An 11,678-nucleotide genomic window follows, 5' to 3' on the forward strand; every position below is an offset into this window, starting at 1 on the left:
AACCAATGCTGATCTCGAGACACTGTTACTGCACAGTGCTGTGAGATCCAGTGAGAAGCGTTTGAATTTGCAGCAGAATGAATAAAGATTGCTGCGAGATCTAGTGAGAAGCATTCAAATTTTGCACAGAATTCTGTTATAAACAGATCAGACAGCGCTGATGTAGAAAACCAGAAGTAGTAATGATAGCTATACCATGGTGTTGTGGCAGAAAGAGTCGTATGTTATTACATTATACATTTCAGGGTTTGTACAACCTTTTGAGAGAGAAATTCAAGCACTTTTCAATGACTTTCAAGTATTTCACACAACTATTTCCAGCACTTTAAAGCTCTAAAAATGATCAAATTTAAATGTTGATTTTTAATGGGATGACCAAAATATATTGTGTGGTAAAGAAAAACTTAAAATAAAATAAAATAAAATAAAAAGACATCAAATTACCACTATAACCACTAGATGGCAGCAGAGGAGCACTTATTGGCTTATTGATCATTCATTTCCCCTTTTTTGCTTTATATTTTGATATTATAAAATCACTAATATAAAATATCAAATCATCAAGAAATCAAATTTTGTCAAAGTTTTGCACTTTTCATGTGTATGAAGTAAGAAAATTCACAGTGCCTTGAAAAACAAACTTGTTCACTGAATCACTCAAAGTAAAGAGCATTCCTTTGAAAATCACTGAAGTTGTTGGTCACAAAAGAATAATGGTATTAATGAGAGTAGAATATATAATTTTTTTCCACATAAAAAATATATTTTGCTCGTTACTGTTTTGAATAAAAGTATATTTTGTATGCTTCCCAACTCAAGCGCAGTGCTTTACTGTCAAATGTGCATTACCAAGAAATAAATGTGTAATATTACTATTAACTGCACTTGTTAAAGCAAAACAATAGTATTTTTATGATTAAATGATCTTTGCTTTTATTAACCCCACACATAAGCTAAATCTGCTTCTTGTGCCACCAACTGTAGAACTTAATATATTTTTTGGTACTTTACACTGCTGAAAGACAGGGTCTTATTTGTCCAAATACTATTACTGTTTATGCACATTATACAGACACCTACTGGCCAGGATGTATGAAGTTTAATTAGCTGCTACTGTTTCACACAAAACTCCTTTTTCTTTTTCTTTTATTGTTATTATTATTTACGGTGGCCGAGAGAGCTCAACGCGCTGCAACTTCAGAAAACACACGCAGATAGAAAAAGCAGCAGCAAATCAAGAAAACATCTTCATCAATTTGACACCAGGTGCTGCAAATGCGCACAACACAAACAATTAAAGAAACGCACTGCAAATGCTCACAACACAACCAAATAAAGAATTTTATTTGCAGCGCGTTTCTTTTTTGGTTGTGTTGTGAGCATTTGCAGCGCGTGTGTTGTAAAATTGACGAAGTTTTCTTAATTTGCAGGTGTTTTTTTCTATTTGCAGCGTTGAGCTCTCTCGGCCACCGTAATTATATATATATATATATATATATATTATTTTTTTTAGTTTTCTCTCTCATTCATCATACATATTCATTATGAACAAATGTATTATTTTACCCAGTTAGACTCATTCATTCACACTCATTGTCATTCATTCACACTCACACTGTCATTAATATATTGTTATATTGTTTGGTTTGCTTGTTTTGTTTACGTGTACTTGCATGATTATGCTTTGACAAGTGCCTTGAGCTCTGTTGGAAAGCACTGTAACTTGACACAACTGTTTTTGACATATCAACATGGTGGAATCCTTAAGAGGGAGACCCACTCCGTGTAGAATAAAACATTTTCCTGGAAGACTAGTAATTCTGAAGTCCGCGTTGACTGTGAGTGTGATTTTACCTCAGAAGTGCTGTTCAAAAAACTTGCGCGTCACTTAAGAATGCTTCAGCTTGGAAGCATTGCCAAAAAGGACATATTTTACCTTGCCTTATTCATTTCACTCATTACAAGCATACTTGCTGTATTAAAATAGCGTGTGGTTTGTTTGTGTTTATATTGAGACTCTGTAGTTCCTCAATCGACTCTTTGTGCCGTTCCACAAGTCAGTGAGCAACTGAAAGAACGTTCTATTTCGTTTTACAGCGAGGCCACGCCCATCGGGAATCCTCCTCGCTTCTGATTGGTCGATGGGCGCTGTTGAACGTGTTCCAGCGGTGACGTCACGCGCGAGGTTATTTAGTAATTTAGCGATCAAGGAACGGAACGCTTGCGGCTGGAAACGCGTTTTGTCTTGGATAACAGGTGGCATGGAAATGTCTGATAGGTACTGCCAGGGCGCCAGAGTAGACGTGTCAAGGTAAGTTAGACAAGGTTTTACTTAATTCTTAATGTAAAATAATTATGCATGACAAATAAACAGTTAGAAATGCACAAGTAGCGTTAATTTAAGTTAGGTCTAATAAAATACACAACAGAAATGAAATACTCTGGCTCTGCAAACAGGTTAAAACTTGTAAACTTGCTTGTGTTTCCTTCGTGAATTAAATAAACACAGTATGTGTCAGTGCTGCTGAGCAGACAAGCACAGCCTTGGACTTGTACCTTTGGTAGTGTTTTTTTTAAGAGACATTTTTTTTTGCAATTATTCATAAAGGCTCAGTTAAAGTTTAAGAAATGCTTACTGAGCAACTAATTTTCCCTCCCTTTCCTTTTTTGTTCATTGACCCCTTCCATCTTCCTCATCCTAAAGAGCTCTGTCACATGGGTAATGTGTCACTCTAAGTTGATTTATCATCTGTTTGTACTCAAAATATATTTGTGTAACGTATCACAAATCACGCTTATCAGACTGTATTCATGAGAATATACAAGACCAAGTTTGGTCAATGGTAGACACACGTCTGAACAATAACTATTTACTGTAATTCTGTGCTGTTGTTGTTATTTAAATTTTTTAATTTTTTTTTATTATTGTTCCTCCCCTGCTAAATGCATAAATGTAATTATTGAAGATTCAGTATTTATTCAATATTACACAACAATAACAATTTGTTATTATGAATTTTATATTTTATGATTTATTATTGTTATTATTGGAGAATCAATGTTTATTATATTATATATAACAACAACAATAACAATTTACTTATTATTAAGAAGTAATAATAGGGTTTATTAAACACAATTTTTATTTTTCAATTTTTTTCACATTTTAGAATAATATTGAAGTAATTAAATGTACAAAATAAAACATCATGCAATGAAAAATAAAAATAAAAATTGAAACAAACCAAAACTAACATGTATTTGAGCTCCCCCCCCCCACAAACCCTTTTCCTAAACCTTACTAACCATCTGTTTCATATGTTTTAATACATTTCAAAATAATTCAAAATTCAATCCAAATCAGATAATGTATGTTTTGATACAGTGTCTCCACATCCATGGCCACTGATCCCATGACAGAAGAAATACTGAGAGATGACTTGCGGTTTTACTTCATGAGCCCTTGTGAGAAGTACAAAACCCGGCGACAGTTACCATGGAAATTAGCAGTGCAAATTTTGAAAATTTTCATGATTACACTTCAGGTATTTATTGGGTTATCTGTTTTTTTTTGTTTTTTTTTTTTAAATACTTTTGTAGCCCAGCTTAATATGCAAAGACTGCTAGTGTGATTGGGCTAAGTGTGATTTCCTGTTAAAAATGTGCCTCTTAGGTGTTATCAAAACATTTTTCTGTTTGTTTGAGAATCCCAACAAGCTTAGCACAGCAACAGTGGCTCAACCACTCAATTGTGGGGGGCGGGGTTTGTTTGGCCAATGGAAGGCAGGGGGAGTGGCCAGGAAACCTGTTTGAACACAGTTACTATTATTGACGTTTTATTTGGTGACTAGTGGGGCAGAAATTACACATTTCAGCATTATATGCAAACCCTTTCTGACTTCTTGAAAGATTTGTCATTATGTAATCATAATTGAATTTTCTAAAAGCTACAGTACACACTAAGCTGTAATGTTCCACCAGCCAGACTGAAAACATCAGTTTTTTGTTTTGTTTTGTTTTTTTCAAAGCTTATATTGTTTGGACTGAATAACCAGCTTGTGGTGTCCTACAAGGAGGAGAACCTCATGGCATTTAAGAGTTTGTTTCTGAAGGACTACAGTGGTGTGGATGAGGATGACTACAGCATTGCTGTCTACACCAAACAGAGTGTATATGATAGTTTACACTATGTTATAGATCAGGTTTGTATTCGTCTTTTATTTCTTGCTTTTTGTTCTCCACAACTTTTTCCTCCTCAGTTACTTTATTAGCATTACTTACACGTTACAGGCAATTTTGTTTGTCTTATACTGACACCTAGTGGTCAAATAAAAGCAAAAGCTTTCAGACTTATTTGTAAATTCTTTTTGTGTGAGAGAAAATGGCTGTTAATAGGAAGTTTAGTCTAATAACGTAAATGATATTTAGCTGGTCATGTGATTTCAAAACTGTCTGCTCCCATGTGAGTGGACGCAATTATGAACGCATTTATCGAAAGTGTTACTCTTTTCTTTAAGCGAGGAAAAAAGTTACAAATATAATATTTATCTATCTGTTCAACAGTATTCCCAATTAGGAAACCTGTCTGTGGGTCCTGTTAGTTACGCTGAAGAGAATGAAACGTTTTTGCCCTTGATCATCTGTAAGAAGAGCTACAAGAAAGGCAGCGTTGAACCATCTGAGGAAGCTTATGATATTGATGCCGAGCTTGAAACAGGTTACATGTTATTCAGAATATGTAAATATCAAATATTAATCATATGGTATTGCTGAAACTGAACTGTTTTTGTCTTTCCAGTTTGCTTGAGTCTTGATCCAGAGTCCACTAAAACATGGAGAATGAACACTTCATTTTTTGAGCTGGATTTTTATAGGTTTGTAAACCTAAACTGTATGACCAAATCATTTAAACAATACTCTTAATTTTCAAGTAATGCTGTCAATGTTTTGTTTGAAGTACAGGCTTGTCGATATTGAGATCACTTTCGCGCTCAAAGGAATCAATTTGCAAACTGTTCGTTCTCACGAGCTGCCAGACTGTTACACATTTTTTGTAACGGTAAGGTCCATTTTTGGGGATAAAAATCCATTTGCATCCATTTTAGCTTGTATTACTGAATAAATCCATTTTGATTTTTTGCAGATTCTCTTTGATAACAGTTGTCATAGCGGGAAGGTGAAATTGACCCTTGATTTTGACGCTGCTAGTTGTGTATGCAGAAACTGGAAGATTTCAGGAACTGGTCAGTGAAAAATCATCAACTATGAATGCTTATGGTCAATGATTAATTATAGTACGTTTTTAATGTTATGACGAAGGCATGTGCAATTTCGATGGTTCCGTTATTGTCTTTTTCAGCTCAGAAAAGCACTCACTACCTCCTGATCTTTGATGGCTTTGTTATTGTAGTCTGTCTGATCTCTGCAGTGCTCTGCACACGTTCCATTATACTCGCTGTGAGGTTACTTCAGGTAAACCTGCTTTAACGTCTGTCAGTATTACAGATATGTGAACATTTTTTAAATCTACATCAGTTATTTTTGATGTTCTGGCATAGTGACTCAATGTGAACTCATGCCATTCTGATAATTTTGTGGCCTGTCAGTGTTTCCTTCATGTGTCACTTCCTCTCTCTGCAGCGGTTTTCTAGCTTCTGTCTTGAGAATTATAATCAGAAAGTGTGTGAAGATGATCAGAGGGAGTTCTTGAATGGCTGGTACATCTTGGTGATTATCAGTGATGTTTTGGCCATCATTGGATCGATACTAAAAATGGAAATACAGGCTAAGGTGCTTTCTTTTTATGAAAACATTTTTGCTGATGCATTAGATATTTACACAATCTGAAAAATTGCAGAGGAAACTGTGGTTCCCTAAATTAAAAAAAAAAAAAATGCTGATTGTAACATGTTATTAGTCGGTCTATGAGAGAAATCCCTCCCACTCATAACAAAACAAAAAAAAAAATTCCCAATATAATGGTGATTCTCAATATATTTACATATTTTATTTAGTGCTGTCAAACGATTAATCGCATCCAAAATAAACGTTTTTGTTTACATAATATATGTGTGTGTACTTGTGTATATTTATTATGTATATATAAATACACACACATGCATGTATATATTTAAAATGTTATGTTAAAAATATGTTATGTTTATATATTACATATATTTATACATAATATAAAATACAAGAATATAAATATATAAATACATATACATGTAAATATTTTCAAAATATATGCTGTATGTGTGTGTATTTATATATACATAATAAATATACACAGTACACACATGTTATGTAAGCAAAAACTTTTATTTCGGAAGCGATTAATCGCGATTAATCGTTTGACAGCACTAATTTTATTTAATTCAACATATTAATAGCATATATTAAACACTTTATTACTATTTTTATATATATATATTTACATTTTGTTTATTGTTTAAAATTATTTATTGTGAAGTAATTGTGGAGGGAAAATATACTTATTTTTAATGAAAAGTGATTTTGAATGTGAAATATTAGTATTAGAAAAATAATTAATTAATTTATATTTTTGGTCATTTTAATTTTTTGAGAGAAATTGTGCTTAATTTGAACAGATATCATTTTATATTTGGAGGGAAATATTATAATTTTTAATTAATTCATTTAAATTTTATTTATGAATTTGTCCTTATTTTTGGTAAGGTAATCAAATGTACTTAATTAGAGGGACAATGTGCCTAATTTTCATTAAAATCATCAGATTTGACATTCTAAAGATAGTTGCAAAACAAACACTGTATACAGTTAATTTTTTTTATTGTTATGCATGTATTTATTTATTATATTAGTGTTTTTATTTTGTTCATTTTTTTTTTTGATAGGGTAATCTAAATTTGGAGGGAGAATGTGCTTAATTGTGTTAAGTTTCTAAAGTTAGTTGGAAATACACTTTATAAATGCAATTAAAAAAAATATTATTATTATTACAGTATGTTAGTGTTAGTGTTTTTGTTTTGTTTATTTAAATTATTTTTGGTAATCTAAATTTGGTGGGAACATGTGCTTAATTTTCATGAAAACAAGTTTATAAAGTTAGTTGGAAACAGAAACTATAAAATTAAACTTTATTGTCATGTATTGATTATATTAGTGTTTTTATTTCTTGTAATTATTTTTGAAAGGTAATTTAAATTTGTAGTAAAATGTACTAAATTATTTCTAAAGTTCACAGTTCATGTTCTTTTAAACAGCAGTTTTTCATGGCATTACGCAACTCTCTTACAGACACACACTGAGTAGTCTTTAGACTTTGGGCCTGTGCTGTAGGGTGATTTAAGGCATGACAATTAAACAGTTTTATGTAATGTTTACTTTGCACTCACATGGAAGAGCAAGTTTGGCCTACATTCAAAACACTAACAAAGTTCTTTTCTCCTCTCAGAGCATGACTAACTATGATGTCTGCAGCATCTTCCTGGGAACATCAACTCTAATGGTCTGGGTGGGCGTCATAAGGTATCTGGCATACTTCGAAAAATACAATGTAAGTCAAAATGCACAAAATCACATTAAGAAAATGAAAGTAAATGTACAGCAAGTTGGCCAAAGTGACGCACAAGTGTTTTATTGACCACTAGTCATATAACAGTATTAACTGCTTAAAGACTAATCATTTATTAGGGCCCTAAAATATTTTTATGACAACACAGGTGCTTATCCTCACTATGCGAGCAGCCTTACCAAAAGTCTTGCGCTTCTGCTGCTGCGCAGGAATGATCTACCTCGGCTACACCTTCTGTGGATGGATTGTTCTGGGACCCTACCATGAGAAGGTAAATAAAGTTGTCAAAAATAAATAAACAAACAAACTAGGTAAATGTTAGTGGTTTGTATTGTATACTATTGAAATATGGATGTACTGCAACATACTTCCTTGTTTTAATTTTGTAGTCTTTCTTATGTACAGTAGATGGCAGTATATGTTGAGTTATATTTATAAGAAGCCATCTATTGACTAAATAGAATAGAATAGAGCAGAACAGAATATAATACAATAGAATAGAATAATGGTACCTTTTGTATTTTAAAATAAAAATCATATATATATACACACACACACATACATATTACATGTTATATTTTGTATAACTTTATATATACCACACAATATATATTAATTTGATATACTATATATAATACATAATATCAATATAAGTTTTACACATTTTATATTATATAATTTATAAACATTTTAATTAAAACTTTACATCTATCTATCTAATCTGTATTCATATTTGCACACACACATAATTATATAGTGTTTTTAATGAATAAATAATGTATTTTTATACTGCCAGCTGTCAGTATTTCACACTGGTCTCATGCACACTTTCCCCACATGTTTTCTGCCATGCATTCACCGATATTCTGTGGGTCAGTTTGAAGGTCTGAGCCGTGTGGCAGAGTGCCTCTTCTCTCTAGTCAACGGGGACGACATGTTCCCTACATTTGCAGAGTTTAAGCAAAAGAACACAATGGTGTGGCTGTTCAGCCGAGCTTATCTCTACTCGTTCATCTCGCTCTTCATCTACATGGTGCTCAGTCTCTTCATCGCCCTCATCACAGATGCTTACGAGACCATTAAGGTACTATCAGCTTAACCTACTGTGACTAGTTTCCAGCATTACTTCATGGTTTAGTGTTTAGCACATGTTTCAACACATTGGACTGCAATGCTTACATGGATGCGAGTTTGAACCGGCTTACAAGCATCTCAAACTCTTGTTATCCCCCTTCATTCTATTATTTATATATATATATATATATATATATATATATATATCTTATTAGTTATATAATTTTTTTTTTGTTTGTTTGGGTTTTTAGTTTTGTGGTGTTCTGTTATTTTTTTTTTTCTTTGCTTTTGGTATATTTGTTTATTTTGTTTTTTGTGCGTTTGTTGTTTTGTTTGGGTTTTTAGTTCAGTTTTCTGTTTTTTTTGTTTGTATTTAGTTTTTCTTTTTTTCTTTTTGAAGAATTAATAATACAATTAATTGATAAATTGATTAATAAAATTAATATAAAATAAATAAATAGAGTCAGGACAACATCAGAATGAGTAAATGGTGGCATAATTTTCATTTCTAGATTAACTTTACTTGCAGGTTGAATAAAATTCAACAAATAGAAAGCTGTACAATACTGTACTTGTTTTTAGCGCTTCATATCAACTTCTCCTTTTTTCTAGGGTTACCAAACGACAGGCTTCCCCATGACAGAGGTCCAGCGGTTTCTGATGGTGCAGAAGGAGGGTTTCCCCCTCCAGGGGCAGGAGGGGGTCGGCACAGAGTGTGGTGAAGCCGAGTCCATCCACCCTTCAGTTATGCTGTGTTGCTGCAAAAGGTACAGTATATAATTGTAGACATCAGCTGCAGGGCAGCAGTGTTTCCTCCAGAGCTGAGGTCAGCCCACTATGGCATGAGAAATGGAATTAGTGGTGGGAGAGAAAGACGGACACACCCAGCAAAGTGCTGATTACAGAGAAATGTTCTCTGTGGGAAAAAAAATAAAAATTGAGAAGGCTTTCCCTTGCCTTGCAGGAACGATAAACAAACGAGAGTTTAGAAAAGAAAAAGTTGCCCCCATAATGATACCCATTATTGTTCTGAGCTTTTTTTCCCCTTTGGGGAATATTGCCAGAGCTTTTTGTCTTGTTAGTTTCTATCTGTTTTGGGTTGCAATGCGAGAAAACGTGAAACTGAACTCCGAATGGAGGACTCATTGTTTGCTTGAGTGTCAGATGCGATGGAAAGCCCGGCTATAATTTGATGCTGCGACTGAATATCAGGTTAAAAGCCACTTATGCTGCACTGACTGGATTTCAGCATGAATATTACAGTACTTTGGGATTAAATTGGGTTTTATGAGAATCTTCCATCATCTCTTCAGATTAGATCAACTGGTGTTCCTGCTCAACAAGTGGACCAGAATTATATTTCATTATCTTTCATTATCTGGCAGAAAGAGGAACTTGTTATTCCGTCTATATTGGCATTTTTTATCACCACTATTATACATTTTCAAAATTATTCTTTAAATAATTATTCTTTAAAACTATCTATCTATCTATCAATCTATCTATGTTTTTATCTTATTATTATTATTATTATTATTATTACTATTTTTTTGTAAGAAGTATATGCTCTCCAAGGCATGAAAATATTATATTTTCAAAAATATAAAGTCTTAGAGTAAAAACATTTAAAATTGTTAAATAGTAAAATTTAAATATTTTATATATTTACATTTAATTTATTTTTGTAACAACTGTAATCAATTTAATTCAATACTAATCCCAAACTATAGAATATAGCCAACTTTTTGCTTAACAAAAATACTTACAGGGACAGTTCGATTTGAGGAATTTACCCAGTTTGCAACGAAACTAACCTGCAAAGTTTTCAGGACTCAAAAGTTGAGTTTGTTTAGGAATGTTTTGTTTCACTTCCTTTGGAAATTGCAACCAACCACATTTATATAATGGCTGAAAGCTGTGCAACCAAAATCTGGACTTAAAAACCATCAGAATTTAAAATTGTACTGTAAGTTGGTTCAAAGACAACAGAAACTGTTTCTAAGGCTGGTTTCAGATCATCTATGTAAAAATATACAAAATGCCAACTCACAATATACCTAATTTGTGCTCTTTCTGCAGGGTTCCCAAAGACGACACCATCATTCTCATCAGTTGACCATTGCGACTGATTCAATGTTGAATCTACTGAAAACTGCAATGGATTTGCAGCTTAATAAGGGAAAGATTATGTGAACATGTTTACCGCTCCATGTGCATGGTTCATGTCCTACACAGGAAGCAAGATCTTCCTGTGAACATGCCAATTTCATTAGGAACCGGTAAGACCTACATTAGCAAACGGATAAATGCCAAATCATATCTGCCAAAGTGCACTACAATGCAATTAAGAGCAAAAAATGAGCGTTTTGTGGGTCAAATGGCAACCGCAGATGATGTTGGATGCATTTTGATGTGCAATCTGTAAAATTATCCCTGTTTAATGTTGGATAGTAGAGGAAATATCTTCTATGATATTATTTGTGTGGATTGTCTGTTCATGTTTTACATTAGAGAGTCGCTTCAAATTACACATTTGTGTTGATTTTTATATCAGCCCTTTGGTATGTTACCTCAAAGGTGTTAAGAAATATTTCAAAGATAAAGTGTCTTAATATTGTGCTTCAGATATCTGAAGTGTGTAAGGAATGACTGTAATGCGTATGTGCAACAGCGGAGTTCTAAAAATGCATTGCTCACTCAGCCGAGGCAACTTTTGTCTTGGTGGAGACGATCATGATATGAATCACGGCTCATTATCATCATCATCCCACAATTAACAGGGAAGGCAGACAAGTTCCTACGTGACTTGCTTTGTAAGCAATTGCTCACTGGGAGAAAGACCTTGGGTGAGGGAATGTAAGATAATAAAAATTATTTTGTATTTGCAAACTACAAGAGGCCCTTTGTGTGTGTGCTTTTTTTTGGGGGGGGGTTGCTTTGTTATTCAAAGCATTAAAATTAGATGATATGCTAAAATGCACTCTAGAAACTCGGTAACATGTTTTTAGGGGTTGTTTAAAGAGAGAGTTTTGAAAAAGGTGCTTTC

At 33.2% G+C, this 11,678-nt stretch overlaps 1 protein-coding gene across 1 annotated transcript; it reads left to right on the top strand.

The window, feature by feature from the left end:
- Positions 1 to 2,176: 2,176 nt before the first annotated feature.
- mcoln2 (mucolipin TRP cation channel 2) lies at positions 2,177 to 11,505 on the top strand. Its single transcript, XM_058760070.1, has 14 exons — positions 2,177 to 2,311; positions 3,386 to 3,545; positions 4,029 to 4,202; positions 4,564 to 4,717; positions 4,799 to 4,874; positions 4,963 to 5,059; positions 5,144 to 5,243; positions 5,360 to 5,472; positions 5,641 to 5,790; positions 7,439 to 7,540; positions 7,707 to 7,829; positions 8,436 to 8,642; positions 9,245 to 9,399; positions 10,712 to 11,505. The coding sequence occupies exons 1-14, from the start codon at positions 2,262 to 2,264 to the stop codon at positions 10,746 to 10,748; spliced, it is 1,698 nt and encodes a 565-aa protein (XP_058616053.1). The 5' UTR covers positions 2,177 to 2,261; the 3' UTR covers positions 10,749 to 11,505.
- Positions 11,506 to 11,678: the final 173 nt, after the last annotated feature.

This window comes from Onychostoma macrolepis, chromosome 22 (assembly GCF_012432095.1).
Source record: "Onychostoma macrolepis isolate SWU-2019 chromosome 22, ASM1243209v1, whole genome shotgun sequence".
NCBI classification, from domain to species: Eukaryota; Metazoa; Chordata; class Actinopteri; order Cypriniformes; family Cyprinidae; genus Onychostoma; species Onychostoma macrolepis.

What these genes read in the sequence shown, in the direction of transcription:
- mcoln2 (XM_058760070.1), top strand. Translation starts at nt 2,262, where the DNA reads ATGGAAATGTCTGATAGGTACTGCCAGGGCGCCAGAGTAGACGTGTCA. An exon ending in TGATGCCGAGCTTGAAACAG is followed by an intron (nt 4,718 to 4,798) that starts GTTACATGTTAT and finishes TTGTCTTTCCAG; the next exon opens with TTTGCTTGAGTCTTGATCCA. An exon ending in AAATGGAAATACAGGCTAAG is followed by an intron (nt 5,791 to 7,438) that starts GTGCTTTCTTTT and finishes TTCTCCTCTCAG; the next exon opens with AGCATGACTAACTATGATGT.